This window comes from Chrysemys picta, chromosome 9 (genome assembly GCF_011386835.1).
Source record: "Chrysemys picta bellii isolate R12L10 chromosome 9, ASM1138683v2, whole genome shotgun sequence".
Lineage (NCBI taxonomy): Eukaryota > Metazoa > Chordata > Testudines > Emydidae > Chrysemys > Chrysemys picta.
In genome coordinates, this window is record NC_088799.1 from 316,890 (window position 1) to 340,360 (window position 23,471).

Consider the following 23,471-nt stretch of genomic DNA (forward strand, 5'->3'; position numbering starts at 1 on the left):
GAAACATGGGAAAATATCAAACACGATCTGCAGGTTAGGTATGGTATCAAAAGAGGGGTGGTAGTGTTAAGTCTGCAACCTATAATTTGGGACTGTTTAATAAATCAGAAATCCACAAAGGTTTACTATTGTCAATTTTGCTCTCTGTATGAGAAGTTCTGAACCTAAGTGTAGGTACTGTAGAGAGAAATGGAAGGAATGACTATAGGCCATATAAATGTTTATTATCCATAGCACATGTATGTAGAATACAATATCACAAGCTACAAAAAGAAGAACAGGAGGACTTGTGGCACCTTAGAGACTAACAAATTTATTAGAGCATAAGCTTTCGTGGACTACAGCCCACGCTTATGCTCTAATAAATTTGTTAGTCTCTAAGGTGCCACAAGTCCTCCTGTTCTTCTTTTTGCGGATACAGACTAACACGGCTGCTACTCTGAAACAAGCTACAAACTACTCCCTACAGCAACATACAGTAACTCCTCACTTAACGTTGTAGTTATGTTCCTGAAAAATGCGACTTTAAGCAAAACGAAGTTAAGCGAATCTAATTTCCCCATAAGAATTGATGTAAATAGGGGGGGGGTTGGGTTCCAGGGAAATTTTTTTCACCAGACAACGATTTTATATATATATATAAAAATATACACACATACATATACAGTATAAGTTTTAAACAAACAATTTAATACTGTACACAGCAATGATGACTGTGAAGCTTGGGGTTGAGGTGGTGAAGTAAGAGGGTGGAAGAGGGTGGGATATTTCCCAGGGAATGCCTTACTGCTAAATGATGAACAAGCTCTCGGCTGAGCCCTCAAGGGTTAACACATTGTTGTTAATGTAGCCTCACACTACCACAAGGCAGCACAAATAGAGGTAGGGGAGACAGCAGGGCAGACAGAGACAGACACACACACCCTGTGTGTGAGAGAGAGATGTGCATTGCCCCTTTAAGTACGTTGACCCCACTCTAAGTACACTGCCTTTTTAAACAGATCAGCAAGTTGAGACAGCAACTGCTGCTAGCAAGCTCTCCTTGTCCTGAGCCCTTCATGTCGTCTCCGCCCCGCTCTATGGAGATGAGGTAAGCAGGGGGCAGGAGCAGGGGGGAGGGGGACACCCTGATATTAGACCCTCGTTCTTCCCTCTCCCCCGCACAGCAAGCAGGAGGTTTGCTCCCAGGAGCAGTTCCAAGGCAGAGAGCAGGAGCAGCTCAGGGCAGTGGGGGGAGGGACAGCTGAACTGCCAGCAACTGATAGCCTGCTGGACGGCTGCCGCACAGGGAACTTAGGGGAGCGGGGAGCTGATAGAGGGGCTGCCAGTCCACCATGGTTCCAAGCCCCACCAGCTAGCTCCAACGGGCTGCTCTTTCTGCAAGGAGTGGACAAAGCAGGCGGCTGCCAAACAACCTTATAAGGGAGCATTGCGGAACTTTAAACGAGCATGTTCTCTAATTGATCAGCAACGTAACAACGAAACAATGTTAACCGGGACGACTTTAAGTGAGGAGTTACTGTACTTCACAATACAGGACTGATTCAGATTTGCCAACCAGTTAACAAGATTGTATAACTGTCAAAAGTTAATCAGCTAACTGTTCCATACTGACATCACTGAACACTACTATACGCCTTTACCTACACATTACTTCTACTTTTCATTCCTGCTTCTTCATGCATTTAAGGACAGCAACGATGGCATTTATCTTCGAACCAGACTAGATGGAGGCTTGTTCAACATTACAAGGTTTAGAGCGAAAATCAATGTGAAAGAGCTGGTTCTGAGTGATTTCCTGTTTCTGGGTGATGTGGCCTTACTTGCCCATAGCTAATCTTCCATGCAAAATCTCCTGGGCAGATTTTCTGCACCATGCAAGAGCTTTGGGTTGACAATTAGTTTCAAGAAGACTGTGATCATGTATCCAGGGGCGGAAGAATCAGTGCCTTACATCACTCTGGAGGGTAAATCTCTTGGGGTCATCGACAGCTTTTGTTACTTGGGTTCTGTGATTAGCAGGAATCTTGACCTTCAGACTGAACCGACTAATAGAATCGGAAAAGCAGCTAAGAATTACAGAGATGTGCATGGAATTGACTAAGGTGAAGATGTGAATCTACGAGACTTTTGTGCTGTCATCCCTCCTTTATGGTTCAGAAACATGGACTACATATGCTAGGCACATCAGGAGACTGAACAGATTCCACATGAGATGCCTGAGTAAGATTCTGAAAACAAAGTTGGAAGACAAAATACCAAAAACAGAGGTGCTGGAGTGCACAGGACTGACACAATTAGAAAACACTATCAAGAAGAGCAGGTTGTGATGGCTCAGTCATGTCAGCAGAATGGGAGGAGACCGTATCCTCAAGAATATTTTGTACAGCGAAATTCGAGACAGTTCTAGAAAGTGGGGTTGCCCTTTATTGTACCACCACAAAATGTGCAAAAACGATATGAAGTAATTCAATGTCAATATAGAAAGCTGAGAGGAGTGCGCAGAATCCTGTCAAATTTGGAGGGAATATCTGGCACTGGGTGCAGCTCAACACGAAGCAGCTTTAATCCAGAGGATGGAAGCGAAGCGAGAAAGAAGAAAGCAGCGTGCTGTAAGCTTGGACTCTAACTCAGACAACATATAGATCTGTGAAATTTTTAACAAGCTGTGTCGCTCTCGAATTGGGCTTGTCAGCCATAAGCAGATTCATCGGGCACCTGATTAGACCTCTTACATGTATACCATGGTCCAGTTTGGATCGATGGTTGCCAATGATCCTCCTACTTTTTAAAGAAATATGTGTTTTCATTTTCAAAGTATGATCTGATGTAACAACAATTTTACATGAAAAAAACTGAAATAATTTCCCCAGAAAAAAATCTTAAGGGATATTTATTTCATATATCAAAAAAACAGAGGGTGAAATTCTGGCCCCACTGAAGTCAAGGAGAGTTTTACCTTTGACTTCAACTGGATCAGTATTTCACCCAATGTATTCTATTTCAGCATGGCACCATTTACTAAATCTCTTACAAGATACATGAACAATTTAAAACAATTTTAATTTAAACAATGGCTATTGCAGATGTATACTTCAATTTTTCCCCTTTGCAAATATTTGAATATATTTGTTTGGAAGTAAAGATGGATCTATAAGAAGATAAAAATTTATGCTATTTACAAGCTGCAGACTCATCAAAATATAGTGGTAACCATATAATATAGTCAAATCTAATTTTTAGGCAATTTCATGACATAAAAAGGTTATACACTGAGCACAACTAGTAATACCTATTACTGTGCTTGTGCTCACTCTCACAGAGGCCAAATTTAAGAGCTGCACATTGATATGTTCCAAGCATTTTTCAAGGGTTGAACAAATCTTTTGTGTATCTGTACAATTAGTTTTCATGCAGTTTTTCATATATTTTAGGCAACTGAAATGGTGGAAGTTATAGTAAAATTCTTATTCAGCTTTGTAAATTGAGAATTTTTCAGTAAGTATAACAATGAGAGCTCAGCATTCACTTTTAAATGGCCCTTTTAGAAAAAGAAAAATTGAAGTTTCACTGCTTATTTATATACAAACATGTCCAAGAAAAGTGGTAGCTTATAGTAACCTGGACATATAGAAACCAATTTTCAAATGTGCACACAATCACAGGGACAAAGGTGGTGTGTGTGTGTGTGTGTGTATGAGTGTAAACTGGAATGTGTGCGCAAAGTGCATAAGTGTGTGCATAAGTGTACATCAGTGCATGCACAAAGTTAAATTGTTTACATGAATATTACATATGCAGTTGTGTGGGTACCTGCATGAAAAAGTCATGCTACTGTGCCAAGTTTTTTAATGTAATATTTATAGGACCTAACAATACTACCACTGAAAGATTAATAGGAAAATATTTGCCTCTGTTTTTTCAGTTTACTTTGTGCATTTGACAGCATATCATTTTAAAGCCAGAAGGGACCATTAGACCATCTAGTATGACCACCTGTATAACACAGGCCATAGAATTTCACCCAGTTCTCCCTGTCTTGAATCCAATAATTTGCGTTTGACTAAAACATATCTTCTAGAAAGGCATCCAAGTCTTTGATCTGAATACTTCAAGTGATGGAAAATCCACTGCTTCCTTGGGTAGTTTGTTCCAATGGTTAATCACCCTCACTTTTAAAAAAAACTGTGCCTAGTTTCTAATTTGAATTTGTTTGGCTTCAGCTTCCTACCATTGGTTCTTGTTATACCTTTTCGCACCAGAGTAAAGAGTGAGTGAGTTAGATGAGAAATTAGGATTTTTGAAGTTGAATTCAGCAACCACCTCCACCAGTCCTGGTTTGTTTATGGACATATTATTAGAATCCAAGTTTAATGAATTCCAAACCTTGTGTATGAAAAAAGAAGAACAGGAGTACTTGTGGCACCTTAGAGACTAACAAATTTATTAGAGCATAAGCTTTCGTGGAATACAGCCCACTTCTTCGGATGCATATAGGAAGAAGTGGGCTGTAGTCCACGAAAGCTTATGCTCTAATAAATTTGTTAGTCTCTAAGGTGCCACAAGTACTCCTGTTCTTCTTTTTGCGGATACAGACTAACACGGCTGCTACTCTGAAACTTGTGTATGAAGGAACACGTCTACACAGCTGGGAATCACGACAAGATTGCCGGTTACAGACATAAACTGAATATACAACCAGACCACCCTAAGCAGCTTGCCAAAGATGGATCTGGGTGGTGCTCAATTTGCAAGGAGGCCACACCCCTTTGGGATTTCCCATTATGATTATCAGAATTCAGCATTTTTTCCTTGTGAAGATACTTATAAACTAATCAAATCACTTCTCAATCTTGTTTTTAATAAATTTAATGGATTGAGCTCCTGAAGTTTCTCACTGTGCATCATTTTCTCCATTCAGCACTCTCCAATTTTTAAACATCCTTTAAAATGTGGACATGGAATTCCAGGATCATCCTTATCAACACAATATCCAAAGGTAAAATCACCTCCCCTTAACTCAGAGGTGGGCAAACTACAGCCTGCGGGCCCCTCCTGCCCGACCCCTGAGCTCCTGGCCCAGGAGGCTTGCCCCCAGCCCCTCCCCTGCTGTTCCCCCTCCCCCGCAGCCTCAGTTCGCCCCGCCAAGGGCGCAAAGCTCTGGGTGGCGGGGCAGTGAGCTCCTGGGGCAGCCCAGTCTCTGTTCTGCATGGTGGTGTGGCTGGCTCCAGCCGGGCGGCGCAGCTGTAGCGCTGCCAGCCACTGGTGCTCCAGGCAGCATGGGAAGGGAGCAGGGAGGGTTGGATAGAGGGCAGGTAAGTTCGGGGTGTGGAGAGGGGTAGGAGCGGTCAGAGGGCAGGAAACAGGGGGGTTGAATGGGGGTAGGGGTCCCGGGGGGGCAGTCAGGAAGGAGGGGGGTTGGATGGGGCGGCAGGGGGAAGTCAGGGGCAGGGGTTCCAGGGGCGGTCAGGGGACAGGGAGCAGGGGGGGTTGGATAGAGGGCAGGGGAGTTTGGGGTGGTGGTCAGGGGATGGGGGTGTGGATAGGGCTTGGGGCAGTCAGAGGGTGGGGAATGGGGGGGGGTTGAATGGGTGCAGGGTCCCAGGGGGCAGTCAGGAAGGAGGGGGGGTTGGATGGAGTGGCGGGGGGCCATCAGGGAACAGGGGGGGTTGGATGGGGCAGAGGTCCTGGGAAGGGGGGCTGTCAGGGGGCAAGAAGCAGGTGGGATAGGGAGAAGAGGGGGAGGGATAGGGGCAGAGGCCGGGCCAGACCTGGCTGTTTGGGGAGACACAGCCTCCCCTAACCGGCCCTTCATACAATTTCTGAAACCCAATGCGGCCCTCAGGCCAAAAAGTTTGCCCGCCCCTGCCCTAACTCCTCTGTTTGTATATCCGTAAATCACATTAATCCGTTTTGCCACCATATCACACTGGGAACTCATAAGACTCCTACATCCTTTTCAGAGTCACTATTTTCCAGGATACAGTCCCTCAATCTGTAGTACGGTCTACATTCTTTGTTCCTATATCTATGACCTTGCATTTGGCTGTATCAAAGTGCATTTTGTTTGAATGGACCCATCTCACCAAGGTATCCAGATCACGCTGAATGAACCAAGCCCTGAACAACCAGTTCTATTAATTTCCAAATTATTACAACAAACCTCAATAGAAACCCCTTCATCTGATGATTCCCCACTGACAACTAATTTTTGAGATCTGCCAGTCAGTACTTAATCTGTTTAACATTTGCTATACTTATGCTGTATAGTACTAGTCTAGCACTTTGTGTGTAGTCAGCAGAAAATGTGATTGTAAACATTGTAACTGAGGTATCTGAAGCAACTTTTAACTCATTTCTGGAAACTGCTAGATGTCAAGTGGATTGTGCCTGTTTCTTTAAAAAGTTTGGAACTACAGTAACTAAAGGTGGTTAAACTGTCCAGAAATAGTATAAAAATTATGAGTGTTTTTATTATTAAATCAATTACAAGTAGATATATGGATTCATATGCACGCAGGGAAATGTCTGTATCTCACCCTGGTTTAAACTAATAGAACAAATCTATGGGTAAATGTCTATAATTATAATCTGTTGCAATAGAAAGGGAACTTTTTTCCTTTAACAAAAAGGAGTCAAAATCCAGTTACAAGGTGTCTAATGGAAATCTGCTGTAAAGAAGTAAGACAAAAAATATTTCTGAATTCTGCAACTTGGAAGTGGATAAACTTAATTTTTTTAACAAGTGTCCCTCATTTATTTTTTTAAAATTTCAATAAAGAAATAAATCATTTTGTAAATCAATGTGCAAAAATTGCACCTAGCCTAAAACCATGTATACTGAGTCTCACTTCAGAATAATTTTTGTATGAGCAAATTACTAATCCCTGAGCTCAAGGACTTGTACGGTCAGCAATGAATGATCTTTAATTACCGTATATATTTATTTCGATTTTTAAAACTGCAAATAGACCTATCTAAGGCTAAGTGCCCTTACACACATTAATACAATTTAAGTATCAGCAGTATTAAAGGTTTAATTCAGTAGAAGCTCAGCCAGCCACCTATAAAAGCTCCTTCCAACGCTTTCATTATCGAAGAAGCACACCCCAAGCCTTCTCCAAATACTACTACACAGATGTTTTTTGCAGTGTGCCTGGAAGGTCACCAAATTCAGGCTATTTGAAAACAAGGAGGAAGCAAGATCCCTTCTTTTTAAGAACATAAGAGTGGCCATACTGGGTCAGACCAAAGGTCCATCTAGCCCAATATCCTGTCTTCCAACAGAGGCCAATGCCAGGTGCTTCAGAGGGAATGAACAGAACAGGTAATCATCAAGTGATCCATCCCCTGTAGGCCATTCCCAGCTTCTGGCAAACAGAGGCTAGGGACACCATCCCTGCTCATCCTGACTAATAGCCATTGATGGACCCATCCTCCATGAACTTACCTAGTTCTTGTTTCGACACCATTATAGCTTTGGCCTTCACAACATCCTTTGGCAAAGAGTTCCTCAGACAGACTGGGCGTTGTGTGAAAAAATACTTCCTTTTGTTTGTTTTAAACCTGCTGCTTATTTATTTCATTGGGGATGACCCCTAGTTTTTGTGTAATGAGAAGGAGTAAATAACACATCCTTATTTACTTTCTCCACACCAGTCATGATTTTATAGACCCCAATCATATTCCTCCTTAGTCATCTCTTTTCCCAGATGAAAAGTCCCAGTCTTATTAATCTCTCCTCATACGGAAACTGTTCCATACCCCTAATCATTTTCGTTGCCCTTTTCTGAATCTTTTCCAATTCTCTTTTTTGAGATGGGGCAACCACAGCTGCACACAGTATTCAAGATGTGGGTGTAACAGGGATTTATATAGGGGCAATATGATATTTTCTGTCTTATTATCTATCTTTTTCTTAATGATTTCCAACATTCTGTTTGCTTTTATGACTGCCGCTGCACATTGAGTGGATATTTTCAGAGAACTATCCACAATGACTCCAAGATCTCTTTCTTGAGTGGTAACAGCTAATTTAGACCTCATCATTTTATATGTATAGTTGGGATTATGTTTTCCAATGTGCATTACTTTGCATTTATCAACAATGAATTTCATCTGCCATTTTTGACAGGTTTCAGAGTAGCAGCCTGTATCTGCAAAAAGAACAGGAGTACTTGTGGCACCTTAGAGACTAACAAATTTATTAGAGCATAAGCTTTCGTGGACTACAGCCCACTTCTTCGGATGCATATAGAGTCTCTAAGGTGCCACAAATACTCCTTATCTGCCATTTTGTTGCTCAGTCACCCAGTTTTGAGAGATCCTTCAGTCTGCCAGGGACTTAACTATCTCCAGTAGTTTTGTATTATCTGTACATTTTGCCACCTCACTGTTTACCCCTTTTTCCAGATCATTTATGAATACGTTGAATAGGACTGGGCCCGGTACAGACTTCTGGGTAACATCACTATTTACCTCTCTCCGTTCTGAGAACTGACCATTTATTCCTACCCTTTGTTTCCTAGCTTTTAACCAGTTACCAATCCATGAGAGCACCTTTTCTCTTAACCCATGACAGCTTAATTTGCTTAAGAGGCTTTGGTGAGAGACCTTGTGAGAGGCTTTCTGAAAATCTAAGTACAGTATATCCACTTGATCCCCCTTGCCCACATGCTTGTTGACCCCCTCAAAGAATTCTAGTAGATTTATAACCAGGAGGATTGAGTTAGAGTGGGGCAGTGCACCAGGTAGTCCAGTTCCAGACCATTTAGGCCTTTACAGATCATAACCAACCCCTTAAACTCTATCCAGAAGTCAATGGAGCAATCTGCAGTCAGTAAGCGTTCTCCACCAGCTTAGGTCTCCAACTAGTTTCAATGTGTAGCTCCATGTACAGCACATTGCAACAACTCCAACATGTAGTAACAAATGCATGAACAACAGTGGCAAGGTCTGCACCCAAAAGGAAGGGTCTTAATCTTCTTGCCAGATAGTAAAAAGTTGACTGGTTACATGCCTGTAAAAACAGCAGATGGGGGTCTAATATCACCCTTAAATTTGTTGAGATGAGTTCCTGTCTGCATCCTGTAAAACTTGCCCATACCGGTATTGCCCTGGCCCCTTCTTTTGTCATTCAGTGTTGCACGCATACTAAAACAATATGCATTTCCTCACCTTTTGGGGGCGAAGCCAGACTTTGAGGCACCTGCTCCCCTACTTGGTGTAAACTTTGCTTGTGCCAATCAGAAACGAACACAAACAGGTTTTGGGCCCCGTCCCCTATGACACTTCTATGATGTCATAGTTGGTACTTTATGGGCCTGCCTCCCATGTGCAGGCTGGGAGAGGAGAAAGAAAAACAAATCCTGTGTTTCCTGTGTACACCCATAACCGAGCCCGATCACCTCGAAGCCTCTCTCTCAGCTCATGTGTTTCAAACAGAGTTTCTACGTTTGCCGGTCATTATGCGTTGGTTTGTATTTGTAAGTATCAGTTAATACTAATTGCTGCATCTTTGTTTATAAATATTGTTAGTAGATATTTTAGTCATTGTGTGTTTTAGGTTTCATTAACTCTATTAGCTAATCAAACGCTGCTCCCTTACCCCTTGTAATTATCCCCATTGTGTGTGTGTGTGTGTGTGTGTGTGTGTGTGTGTGTGTGTGTGTGTGTATGTGTGTGTGGTTTGCTCCCTTACCAATATAGTCTATTGCCACGTGCAGCCTGGTAAATAACAGGCCTGCATTTTCTTTCGCCCCTGCGTGCCCGTGGCAATCCACATGGCGTCATGAACAGGATGCAAGGGAGTTGGGCCATGCCCGTGGCATGCTGCAGACCGCGCAGATGATGAAACTGAACAGTTCCAACATTTGCAGTTTCACCTTTTTACTAGCCAAAATTCGACTGATCCAAAAATAGAATGGATCTGTTCCCTTGGCTCGGGTAAAACTCTAAAAGGCTATACTGTACCATTAACCCTGGCAGATAAGGGATGCCTCCTTCGGTGCCACCCGAGCTTTAGGTGTCAGCCAGCCAATTGTTCCCTACAGCCTCAGTGCATGGAGACTGTGGAGAACCTCGGTGCTGCAGATCTCTCTCAGATTTGGAGAGAGTGTCGCCGCATTGTTAGAAAATCCAGAGGTACCATTTCCAAATTGATTCCCCCACCTCGGGTAATACCTGCTGATCCGGCACACAAATTATTATGCCAGATGATGAAAGAATTAGATTTAATTAAGAAAACCAAAAAATTGCGACCCGATGAATATAAATCTGAGGATGTTTCCACCGTCCTGTTTAGCATGATATGCAAGGCCCTCGATCTGTGCTCTGTCCTCCACAGGGGCACAATGTTTGCAGCTAAACAGGCAGCCCCAGGCTCTCCTAAAGATGATAATGAGGAGAAGACAGAAAAGGTAGAGCCCATCACTACCTCCCCCTCCCAAAGTCCCTCTCAGAAAATTTTGCCACCCCCATATGAAGCTCCTAAAACTCCTCTGTATCCAGCTCTGCCAACAGCCCCAGAATTTACTGAATCTGAAACTGTAGCAGAAGCTTTGCCTATTGCGATAACTAAAACTAAAATAGATGCACAAACAGGCAACACCACGCAGGTTACTGAACTGCGAACACGTACTAAGGCCTAACTTGAAGAGTTTTGAAAGGAAACGCAACGAAAAGCCGATGAGGCACCAATGGTTTGGGTCGGACGGCTAGCCTTAGAACACGGAGCAGAATTGGTGGACCGTGAGGAGGCTGGCATCTTAGCCAAGACAGCCAATTGGGCACGAGGCTTCCTAGGTCATGCTTTATTAAATAATCGCATTTGGCCACTTACCACCCCGGCAGCTGCCATTTTAGCAATGCAAGGCAGTTTTAAAGGATTGTATATCCCCCCCGGGAGCCTTAGTTACTCCACATGATTTAATATGGGCAATCGCAGGAGCTTCCATAGCCCTGTGGGATCCACTACAAAACCCACTTAATTTAACTGTTCAACAGCAATTGGTGGCCACACCCTTTATACATGTTACTGATCCCACCCAAATTCCTGTCTCAGCAGAGGCAGTTGATTTAGCATTAGAAGCTGCCCCTGGGGCTGACACCGGTGCCATGCTGCACTTGCATGTGGCTGTTGGCAGATCCATCTTAACGTTATTTGAAGTAGTTAGTAAAATTAAGTCACTGCCACCCCGCCTGTTGTCCTCCCAGTTGATTCACCACCAAAAGACCCTCCAAAGAGTCAGTTTAATCCCCAAAAATATCCTGAGCGAACTAAAGCTGAACGGGCACGATTTGGCTTCCTTCTTAACAAAGGAATCCCCAAAGAAGCCCTGCGTAAAATGTCAGACCAAGAGCAGCAAAATATAGCTGAACAGCTAGGCTGGAAAAATTGGGAGGACTATGTTAGGTCAAAAAACGAATAGGGGCCAGATGCTGCCCGGCCCAAATTAAAGATCCCACCGATGAACGCCCATACACCACCCTGTTAGTTAATGGTGACACCCCCACCTCCTTTATATTAGACACTGGAGCTCAAGTTAGCATTATTGAGCCCAACGTTCCCCACTGTCCTACTGGCTCCTTTATGTTTGTTCAAGGCCTCAATGCAGTACAAGAAAAACCCGTGGTTTGGGTTAAAATTGCCCACGAAAAATACGTAAGAAAAATAAAAGCCTTGTTAGGATCAAAAAATCTGCTAGGTGTCTCAGATATTAAAAAATTTAAACTGCATAATCAAATTCTGCAAGCCCTCCCTATAACCGTAAGCGATCATTCCCCCTATACCCCCGAAGTAGTTAACTTCCAGCCATGGAAATTTTCCCCTATCCCCACAAAATCCGAAGGGCTTCCCCTTATTGAAGCTTTGCTCACTCTGCTGCTAGAAGAGAAGAAGATAGAAAGGGTTACTGCATCCACCTTTCTGTCCGCGGGTTGGGGTATTCCCAAGCCCGTCGATCCCTCTAAATATTGCCTTGTCATTGATTATAGACAAGCTAACAGCCGCGTAAAGCCTATTGCATTTTCCAGCTCTGTCACCATTCCAGAAATACAGCGGCAACTAAGCGATGCAAGTAATCAGTGGGCATGTACTCTTGCTTTAAAAGAAATGTTTTACCAAATCCCACTCCAGGACACACAAGGAATCTTAAATTTTGCTTTTAAGGGCGTCCAATATAAATGGAAAGTCTGCCCATAGGGGTTCTGTAATTCACCTGCACTTGCATCGTCCCATCTCAATATCACATTACAAAAGGTAAAACCCCTACAGGATGTGTCCGTGTTAGCCTATGTAGATGACATTGTCATTTGTGGGCCCAATCCACAAGCAGTTCAAAGTACCACCCAAATGATAATAGATGCATTAGAAGCAGATGGGTGGCAAATTAACAAAACAAAGAGCCACCTGCAGGCCAGCCAGCAATTCTCATTCTTGGGACTCCATTTCACTCCCACCACTCACACACAAGCCCCAGCCAGCGTATTAGACCCTTGGACAGAAGCCCCTCCAAAAAATAAACGAGAGCTTCAGTGGCTACTAGGTCTCCTTAATTATCACGGCCAATATATTCCGGCGCAATTAATTTCTAACCTAGAAATCCTACAAAGCTCTCTCTCTTCTAAACGCTCCCGAGAAGTGTGGTTCGCCTCTAACCCCCCCCTCGCCCGTTTTAATTCCCAAGAACCCCTCAACATTATTTTATCACAAAACACCATGTAGGGTTCACTGTATTGCAACATGGTAATGCCATTTACAATTGGGCCCATCGCCTGTCTGGACCCCAGTATAACTATGGTCTGATGGGAAAAATGCTACTGGCTGCGTCCAGTGCTCGTCACTGGTCCCAAGTCCTTATCCCAGGTACCTTGTCTGGACCACGTGTTCATTTAATCCCGTGGCTTACAAGTACCCCTCCACCCGAGTTTCATGGCACTACTCGCACCTGGCAGCTTCTATGTTTCCAGGTTGAGGTAGCTTGGCAGGCATGGACCCTAACTCCCAGCGATAACATCTTAGCCCCCCCATCTCACCAACTGTTATGCATGGAAGCAAAATATGATCCCTGGGTTGTGTCTGACGGGGGGGTACCTCACCATCCCCTAGGGCGGGAGTTCTTTGTTCCACATGTAATTACTTTAATGTGCAGTTACTGCCCCCCTCCTGCTCCGCACAAGAATGCGAAGTGCAGGGCGTTCTTTTAGCTGCCCAGCATGTTGCTAATGCCCACTCTGCCAACAAGCAAGTTGTTTTAGGTATCGATTCTCAATTTTGTTTAGATATTTTAATTGAGCAAGCCTCTCCCTCAGCTTTTGTTAAAACGTGGGACCAAATTTTTGCCTTAATTCATAAATTCTCTCACCCTTGGTTTGTTACGCACTGTCCCTCTCATCGACCAGACTCTAACCCTCTGCATTCCAGTCTTGATCAGAGAATGAGAGAGGTCTCCCAAGTTCATATGGCAAATCCCGTTCCACAGGCCGACCCGCTGTTGCGCTGGCTCCACAAAGAATGGGGACACTTACCACCCACAAAATTGTACGGCCTGTTATCTGGCTTTTCTGACCAAAAGCCTGACTTTAGCCAAAGTCAGTGTGAGCTCATTGTTCAGTCCTACTTGCAGTGTGTACAGGTAAAAACTATGAATCGTCCCCGATATGAGCGCTCTGCATACGCTGCAGAACACTTTGCCCCAGGTAGTACGTGGCAAATTAACTTAATAGGACCCCTGCCAGGTGCTCATCATTTTCCAAAAGCCTTAGTTACTGTTGATCTGGGGTCTCGGCAAACTTTTTGTGTCCCTCTTACTAAAACCAATGCTGCTTCTGTCGCTGTGGCTCTTAAGCAAACAGCAGCTGCCTGGGGCACTCCCACTGAAGTCCAAGCAGATGGTGGGCCACCCTTTACCAGCAAAAGCATTGAACAGCTCATTTTTGGATGGGGGGCTTCTCTTCACATCCATACTAAATATCATCCTCAAAGCAACGGTGTGGTGGAGCGAAAAATCGCAGTCCTTAAGACTATGCTGCGAACATGTAGTAACAAATGCATGAACAACAGTGGCAAGGTCTGCACCCAAAAGGAAGGGTCTTAATCTTCTTGCCAGATAGTAAAAAGTTGACTGGTTACATGCCTGTAAAAACAGCAGATGGGGGTCTAATATCACCCCTAAATTGAAAACCTTAGTAATTAACAGCAGGCATACTCCTTCAGTCAAAGGGACTATTATTACACCTCTATCAACTCTTCTAGTTACTTCCCCCAACTCACCATCGCTTCAGTCTTGTCTGGGTTGAGCCACTTCACGCTCACCCACACACCAATTTCAGTTAGACACTGCTTAACGTGCTGAACCACATCATCCAAGTTGGACAAGATAGACACATAGTTGGCTCTAATCAGCATACTGAAAACATCGCACTCCATGCCTTCTTACTAACCCTCCTAATGGTCTCACTTATACATCGAACAGGAGGTATAATGGCAACCACCGGAACACCACAACTGGGGACTTTTGGAGGAGGAGCAATTGCCCATAACTACTCACTGAGATCTCTCAGAAATAAAAGAACCAAGCCATCAAAGAGCAGCCCCATCCACTTCTGCCAGAGTCCACAAGTGAGACAGCAAAACTTTGGGCTCAGCTGTATTGAAGGCAGCTGATACATTTTATACCACCAGCACGGACATCTGATCTTCAACCAGCACAGTCTCTGGGCCACAGTCAGGTGTATATCTCCATTGACAAGGGTCAACAAGATCCAAGGCACACGGATACTGTAAGAGTTGTCTTGCTACAATCTTCTCCACAATCTTACCCAAGGGAAGATGGGATACAGGTTGATAATTAGCTTGATTGTTACCATCAAGCAATGACTTCTCAAGCAAATACCACACTAATGCATCCTTCAAAGCAATAAGAAGCCTACCCCTTTTAAAGCAAGAGTTGCCAGTCTCCACAATCAAGGGACCCAGTACATCCCCACTAACCTTCATCAGCCAAGAAGGTTGGATTCAAAGCACAGGTTGTGGGACTAAGGTCTCTCAACACCAACAGTACATCACCAAATATCAGTGACAAACTCTTTTACTGAATATGAGGATCTTGTTCTGTCAAGCCCTTGCTCTTCCACCACAGAAGCAGACCTCCTGCTCTTAATCTGATCCATTTTGTTTGCAGAATTACAAGTGGGAAGGACGCAACTGAGCTGAGACAGTCAGGATTTACCAGTCCTGACACCTGAAACAAATCTGCTGCTTGAGCTTTTGCGGTTTCTATGTTGGAGAAAAATAACTTTTTCTTTGCATTCTGCACAGCCACAACATAAAAGTTAAAAATATTTATGGTGCAGCTGATCAGCCTCTGCACGACATTTCCACCACCAGTGTACTAGCCCTCTTCCTTCTTGCCTAATTTGTTGCATATCATCTGTACACCAGAGTGACCTGTGAAAATGATGTTGGCAAAGAGGGCATCTACAGGCCACTTCTTCAAAACTGCAGGATAGAAAAGTACAATAATGTTCTACCAAACTACTGAGGGATTGGTCTGTTAGGGGGTCTCACAACAAATCTTTTGGTGGCCTCAGAGTGCGGCCACCAACTCTTGATGGTGGCTGCTATGACAATTTTTCCTAACATACTTAACTAACTTTAGGAAAAACACATAAATATGCACATATACATGCTCAAATCATACTGATTGCTTTACTCAGGGGTTTTTCCCCCAGACTCAATAATAAAAATAATGTACAGTTGTTTCCATTCTTTACTGGACCTAAACAGAATAGAAACACAAATAAGGTGCTTTGCATGTTATTGTGTTTTGTTGTTGTTGTTGTTTCTTTTGCTTTTTTGGTTGCGGTTTTTTTTTATCCTTGCTAGCTAGCACGTCTGCTGCTGTGAAAGTGATATTTGTATGTTTGTTAATATCACTTTTCACTGCAGCAGACTTGCTAGCTAGCTGGGAGGCAGTAAAAATAGATATTAACAAACATACAAATATCACTTTTCACAGTAGACTTAGTAAGCCCTGTCAAGCCGGGTGACAAATTAAGCCTCGGAAGGGGAGACTGGTAGGGAGGCAGCAGGGATGAGGGGTGATCAGGGTGAGGTGAGCCCAGAGTCTGCTGCTGCGCTTGAAACCCTGGAGCTTGCCGCTCACCTACCCACAGGGCTGAAGCCAGAAGCCTGAGCCCCACAAGCCCCGGGAAGGTGGGGAACTCACACTGGCTGTCTGCTCCTCTGGTGTCTGTGGCTCCAGAGGGGAGCAGGGCCCACCCCCTCCAGGGACCCCAGGGGGGGCCACAGCTTCCCCTCCCTAGGAGGCTGTGGCTGCAAGAAAAGCCCCTGGCAGCTGCTTGCGGCCACAGTGGCTGCATTTGAAAAACGCTGTTGGTGGAACAAGATTCACCCTCAGAGCCCTCTGGAACCTTTTGGGGTCCATTAATCTTTGAGAGTAGACCATTAGAACAGCTCCCTCACCCTGACAGGACAGATGAACCCCAACCTCAAACACAGGAGGGACGATCACTTTATGACAAATGTAAGCTTTCTAGGGACAGTGACTGTCTTTTTGTTCTGTGTTTATCCAGTGCCCAGGTGCTATGGTAATACAATCAACCACCGAGCCTCCAGTTCCAACCCAAACCCCAAATCTTAAGTGTGGCCAGCTGTCTGAGTTGAGCCAGTACCTATCTGGGATAAGCCCACAGTCATCATGATAGCCATGAAATCTTGAGCTGCTTCAGAAAATTCATCATCTACATGCAAATTCAACATAATCAATCTCTGCGTTTCCAATGCCAATATAGTGAGAAATTCAGTCAGCTCACTACGTGACTTGGCAATGCAGCAGGGTGAATGGTACACTAAAAGCAGTGCCATCTTAATTCCATAGTGGAAACCACATACTAAGTGAGCACAGTATATGATTCAGTTTTGGAGAGGGGGGCCTTGTATACTTTAGGCTGAATGCAATCAGTATGGACACAACCAAAGCAGTATGACTGAGCACAACTAGAATAAATCAGCAAAACAATTTGTAGGTCTTATGAAAATATTCACTAGTATAAAAATATTTTTAGATTTACATTTATTTCTTGAAATATCACACACTGACATTTTGATCATTTACACATAAAATGTTAACTTTCCTGATTAACTAACCTGAACTCATCAATTAAACTTGGATTAACCCGCCTTACCTGGTTATCTCATCATCTCCAATCATTCCCTTGGGAGTTGGGGAATATCTTCCTGGTGATGATGGTGGCAAAGATTGTGCCAAGTAGGTAGCTGGACTGATATGGTTATCCACTGGCTGAGAATAAGCTTAAAATAAAAGATAAAAGTGTTTAGGTGATTTTAAAAAAATGTAAAAGTACCTGTACAAATGTAAAACATAGTATTTTAGGGCATTGTTTTAAAAACAAACGCATGTTTCTCTTCAGTCTAATAGTTTATTTAAAATGTCTCAGGTTTAGGATATTGTGCCATCATGGAATAAATCAGTAAGTCAAATAATTGTCAATTTGCTTGACTATTACTGCAAAGAGTCTTTTTTATTTATGCATTTATTTTTTAAATAACAAGCATTGCAAATAATAGGCACCAGTGAGGACAGGAATTATCTTTTTTGGCCAAGTTTCTATAACTTTATTGAACCTAAGATCTAAAAGCAACCTGTCCTGGTAGCAGTGAAAAGAGGTGAGGATTTAAGACCACTGCTGCTGTAGGCTGTCACCAGTTTCCCACCCTTTCAGTACATAGATCCAGGGCATCCTAACATTTCCTAGACCCACCTGGCTAACCTGATTTCCAGACCTAAACAAAACCATGGTATCCTGCACAGCCACTGCATGAGACAATTCCCGGGCCTTATGCAAGTGCCTGTAGGTCTCTGCAAATCCAGCCTCCTCCTTTGGTGAAGCTGATGCCATATTCACAAGAAAAGGAGAGGGAATTAGTCCAGCTCCTGACATCTGTGGGATTGGGAGCATCAATCACCCCCATATTCATTTTATATCCACTGTATGAAAATCTCACCCATGCTGCCAGCACCGGCTGCCACATACACCTCTACCTCGATATAACGCGACCCGATATAACGCGGTAAAGCAGTGCTCCAGGGGGGCGGGGCTGCGCACTCCAGTGGATCAAAGCAAGTTCGATATAACGCAGTTTCACCTATAACACGGTAAGATTTTTTGGCTTCCAAGGACAGCGTTATATCGGGGTAGAGGTGTATTTACAGACTCATAGATTTTTAAGGTGTGAAGGGACTATTATGATCATCTAGTCTGACTTCCTGCCTAGTGCAGGCCAGAGACACTCATGCAGTAATTTCTGCATCAAACACATTCACTCTGACTGAGCTATAGCACAGCTGTTAAAAAAAAAAAAAAAATCTTATTCTGCTAGGTAAGAGATTGAAGTCCAAGACCTCCATGGTAGCATTCTCTGAAATGCTTCCAGTTCCACACGCAGGGCCAGTTAGACAGGCAGAACTGCAGGGTTTCAATGCATAGATGAGATGATGGTGCAGAATCATAGAATATCAGGGTTGGAAGGGACCTCAGGAGGTCATCTAGTCCAAGCCCCTGCTCAAAGCAGGACCAATTCCCAACTAAATCATCCCAGCCAGGGCTTTCTCAAGGCTGACCTTAAAAACCTCTAAGGAAGGAGATTCCACCACCTCCCTAGGTAACCCATTCCAGTGTTTCACCACTGTCCTAGTGAAATAGTGTTTCCTAATATCCAACCTAGACCTCCCCCGCTGCAACTTGAGACCATTACTCCTTGTACTGTCATCTGGTACCACTGAGAACAGTCTAGATTCATCCTTTTTGGAACCCCTTTTAGGTAGTTGAAAGCAGCTATCAAATCCCCCCTCAGTCTTCTCTTCTGGAGACTAAACAATCCCAGTTCCCGCAGCCTCTCCTCATAAGTCATGTGCTCCAGCCCACTAATCATTTTTGATGCCCTCTGCTGGACTCTTTCCAATTTTTCCACAGCCTTCTTGTAGTGTGGGGCCCAAAACTGGACACAGTACTCCAGATGAGGCCTCACCAATGTCGAATAGAGGGGAACGATCACGTCCCTCGATCTGCTGGCAATGCCCCTACTTATACAGCCCAAAATTCCGTTAGCCTTCTTGGCAACAAGGGCACACTGTCAACTCATATCCAGCTTCTCGTCCACTGTAACCCCTAGGTCCTTTTCTGCAGAACTGCTGCCTAACCATTCGGTCCCTAGCCTGTAGCAGTGCATGGGATTCTTCCATCCTAAGTGCAGGACTCTGCACTTATCCTTGTTGAATCTCATCAGGTTTCTTTTGGCCCAATCCTCTAATTTGTCTAGACCCCTCTGTATCCTATCCCCACCCTCCAGCGTATCTACCACTCCTCCCAGTTTAGTGTCATCTGCAAACTTGCTGAGAGTGCAGTCCACGCCATCCTCCAGATCATTAATGAAGATATTGAACAAAACCGGCCCCAGGACCGACCCCTGGGGCACTCAGCTTGATACCGGCTGCCAACTAGACATGGAGCCATTGATCACTACCCGTTGAGCCCAACGATCTAGCCAGCTTTCTAACCACCTTATAGTAGGGAGGAGTGGTTTCGATTTATTAGGAACTTGGGAAACTTTTGGGAAAAGGGGAGCCTATACAGGAAGGATGGGCTTCACCTAAACCAAAATGGAACCAGATTGCTGGCACTTAAAATTAAAAAGGTAGTAGAGCAGTTTTTAAACTATGGGCTGGAGGAACGCCAACAGGTGTGGAGGAACATGTGGTTCAGATAGAGATGTCCCTTAGGGGAGGATCTGATGGGGATGGAACATAAAACACCAGTAAGCTCTGATGAGAAACAGTCAAATGAAAAAAAGTCCCATTCAATTACATCATGTAATGGCAGATGGCTAAAAAGTGTCAGTTTTTGAAAGTGCTTATATACAAATGCTAGAAGTCTAAATAATAAGATGGGTGAACTAAAGTGCCTCATATTAAATTAGGATATTAATATAATAAGCATCATAGAAACCCGGTGGAATGAAGATAATCAATGGGACACAGTAATATCAGGGTACAAAATATATCGGAAGAACAGAACAGATTGTGCTGGTGGGGGAGTGGCACTATATGTGAAAGAAAGCTTATAATCAAATGAAGTAAGAATCTTAAATGAAGCAAACTGTACCATAGAAACTTTATGGATAGTAATTCCATGCTTAAATAATAAGAATATAGCAGTATGGATATACTATCGACCACCTGACCAGGATGGTGCTAGAAACTGTGAAACGCTCAGGGAGATTAGAGAGTCTATAAAAATAAAAAACTCAATAAAAATGGGGGATTTCAATTATCCCCATATTGACTGGGTATATGTCACCTCAGGATGGGATGCAGAGATACCTTAAATGACTGCTTAAATGTTTGCTTCTTGGAGCAGCTAGTCCTGGAATGCATGAGAGGGGCAATTCTTGATTTAGTCCTAAGTGGAACACAGGATCCGGTAAAAGAGATGACTATAGCTGAACTGCTTGGTAATAGTGACAACAATATAATTAAATTTAACATCCCTGTGGTAGGGAAAACAGCACAGCAGCCCACCATGGTAGCATTTAATTTCAGAAAGAGGGACTACACAAAAATGAGGAAGTTAAACAGAAATTAAAAGACACAGTGCCAAAAGTGAAATCCCGGCAAGCTGCATGGAAACATTTTAAAGACATCATAATAGAGACTCAACTTAAATGTATACCCCAAATAAAAAACAGAGAGAACCAAAAAAGTTCCACTATAGCTAAACAGCAAAGTAAAGGAAGAAGTGAGAGACAAAAAGCATCCTTTAAAAAGAGTAAGTTAAATCCTATTGAGGAAAACAGAAAGGAGCATGAACTCTGGTATAGCTACTTCCACCTTTTCATGTTCTCTGTATGTATAAATATCTTCTTTCTGTGTGTTCCATTCTATGCATCCGATGAAGTGGACTGTAGCTCACGAAAGCTTATGCTCAAATGAATTTGTTAGTCTCTAAGGTGCCAGAAGTACTCCTGTTCTTTTTGCGGCTACAGACTAACACAGCTGCTACTCTGAAACCTATCCACCTTATAGTCCATACTTCTTTAACTTGCTGGCAAGAATACTGTGGGAGACCGTAGCAAAAGCTTTCCTAAATTGGTATTCTATTGTTTAACAGTGTGATTAAAGCTGCAATTAATCACAATTAATTTTTTTGAGTTAATTGCGTGAGTTAATTGCGATTAATCAACAGCTCTACAAATAAGGCATAAATTTTTAACAGTGAGGGTAATTAACCATTGGAACAATTTACCAAGGGTCGCAATGGATTCTCCATCACTGGTCATTTTTAAATCAAGATTGTATTATTATTATTTTAAAGATATGCTCTAGTTTAAAAGGAGTTGTTCTGGGGAGGTTCTATGGCCTATGTTATACAGGAGGTAAGACTACAGGATCACCATAGTCTCTTCTGGCTTTGGAATCTATGAAATGTGAGACTCAAGACCAGAACCCACACTGCTTATTTCTAGAGCCACTATGCCAGGATTCCTCCTAGTCAAGTTACTGAACCCCTGAGCCTTAGCTTGTCTAAAAACCTGACTAATAATAATAATACTTTGCACTTACCTACTGCATTTACATGTGTGGCTCTCAAAGCAGCAGATAATTAACTATCTCAATTGGTCTCAAACATGCGGCCCGCGGGGCTATTTGCTGCGGCCCGCGCGCCCCCCCAGCCTACCTCCAGACCAGGGGTGGGCAAACTACACCTGCGGGATTGCCCACCTCGAGCCCCGCGCCGCTCCCTGAAGCGGCTGGCATCATCTCCGTGTGGCCGGAGGGGTGGGGGGGCCAGAGCAGAGGGCTCCGTGTGTCGTCCTCCCATTGGCCGGGAACGGGAGCTTCAAAGGAGGTACCTGGAGGAGCGGCAAGCTCCGTCCCCCCTCCCCCAGGGGCCACAGGGACATGGTTCCAGCTGCTTCCCGGGGTCGGGGCCTGCCCTGACCCCAATGTGCTCCGCTGCCACCCTGGAGCCGCTTTAGGTAAGCGGCTCTGGGCCAGAGCCCGAAGCCCTCCTGCACCCCGCCCCCTAACTCCCTGCCCTGAGCCCCCTGCCTGAACCCCAACCACCTGCCTTGAGCCCCCGCTGCATCCCACACCCCTTCTGCACCCCAACCCCCTGCCCGAACCCTAACCCTCTGCTACACCCCGCACTCCCTCCTGCACCCCGCACGCCAACTCCCTGCCCTGAGCCCCCTGCTGCACCCTGCACACCGACCCCCTGCTGTACCCCCACCCCTCCTGCACCCCACACCCTAACGCCCTGAGCCCCCTGCCGCACCCTGCACCCCGACCCTCTGCCACACCCCTCATCCCTCCTGCACCCCACACCCCAACTCCCTGCCCTGAGCCCCCTGCTGCACCCTGCACCTCAATTCCCTGCCCTGAGCCCCCGCCACACCCCTCCTGCCCCCTCTGGGGGCAGGGAGGGGGCAGAGTTGGGGTGGGGATTTCAGGGAAGGGGTTGGAATGGGGGCAGGGAAGGGGTGGGAAGAGGCAGGGCAGGGGCGGGGCCTCATGGAAGGGGTGGAGTGGGGGCAGGGCCAGGGGCAGCGAGGGGTGTGTGTGTCAGTGATGCGGCCCTCGGCCCAATGAACTAGTCTTCATGCGGCCCTCCTGGTCATAGGAGTTTGAGATCCCTGGTCTAACTAAATACAGATATTTGACAAATGTTTATATATGCCAGGTAGGCTCCAGTGAATAAGTGCTGGGTCTAAGTGCCTTAGAAATAAGCACCCTATGTTTTTTACTCCTCCATTACTCAATCTGGAAAACAGACCTGTCCACGTTCTTGCTAGACATAGGGAACATTTTTAGTAAGAAACACAGGAGTTACTGAAAAGTATCTATGACTAATTTTGAAGTCATCGATGATAGTTTTTCTTTGTTTCCTTTACAGAGAATCATATCTAGTTTTCAAACAACAAGCAATTTATTGAACATTTTGCTATTCCTGCATTAAAAAAAGTTATCTTGTATTACCCAATGTTAGTAGCTGTCTACATGTTTGGTTTCTATGTGTCTGCTATTTTTCATGTTAAAACAAGTAGTGCTTTTTAAAATCAACCATAGCATTTGAAAATTCAGTTTCTATTTTGCTTTACTCACTTTCATTGGAAAATTACATAGTTCAGAATCTGATGGTTAGAAAAGCATAAAAAAAGGGAAATGTGGATTTTCATCAGCTAGTTTGCAATTAATGGCAAATGTGTTTTAACAAGTGACTCTCTGTGCAATAGTTCTGTATATACTGTTCACATACTACAAATCTTTCCATTTCACCCAAATGAATTTACATTTGTTTTTTTTTAAACAGAGCTATTATAATGCACATCTTTTAGTAAGTCTGTTTGGGCTTTCTATACAAAAATTAAA

General features: G+C 44.1%; 1 protein-coding gene across 22 annotated transcripts in view; it reads right to left on the minus strand.

Annotated features, from left to right (window-relative positions):
• DLG1 (discs large MAGUK scaffold protein 1) overlaps window positions 1-23,471 on the minus strand; it is a 360,872-nt gene that overhangs the window by 109,339 nt on the left and 228,062 nt on the right. For all 22 annotated transcript variants that reach the window (XM_065557448.1, XM_005295637.5, XM_065557446.1 and 19 more), the window contains one exon: window positions 17,209-17,335. In XM_065557448.1, coding sequence (XP_065413520.1) covers window positions 17,209-17,335 — 127 coding nt within the window. The remainder of the gene's footprint in view (window positions 1-17,208; window positions 17,336-23,471) is intronic.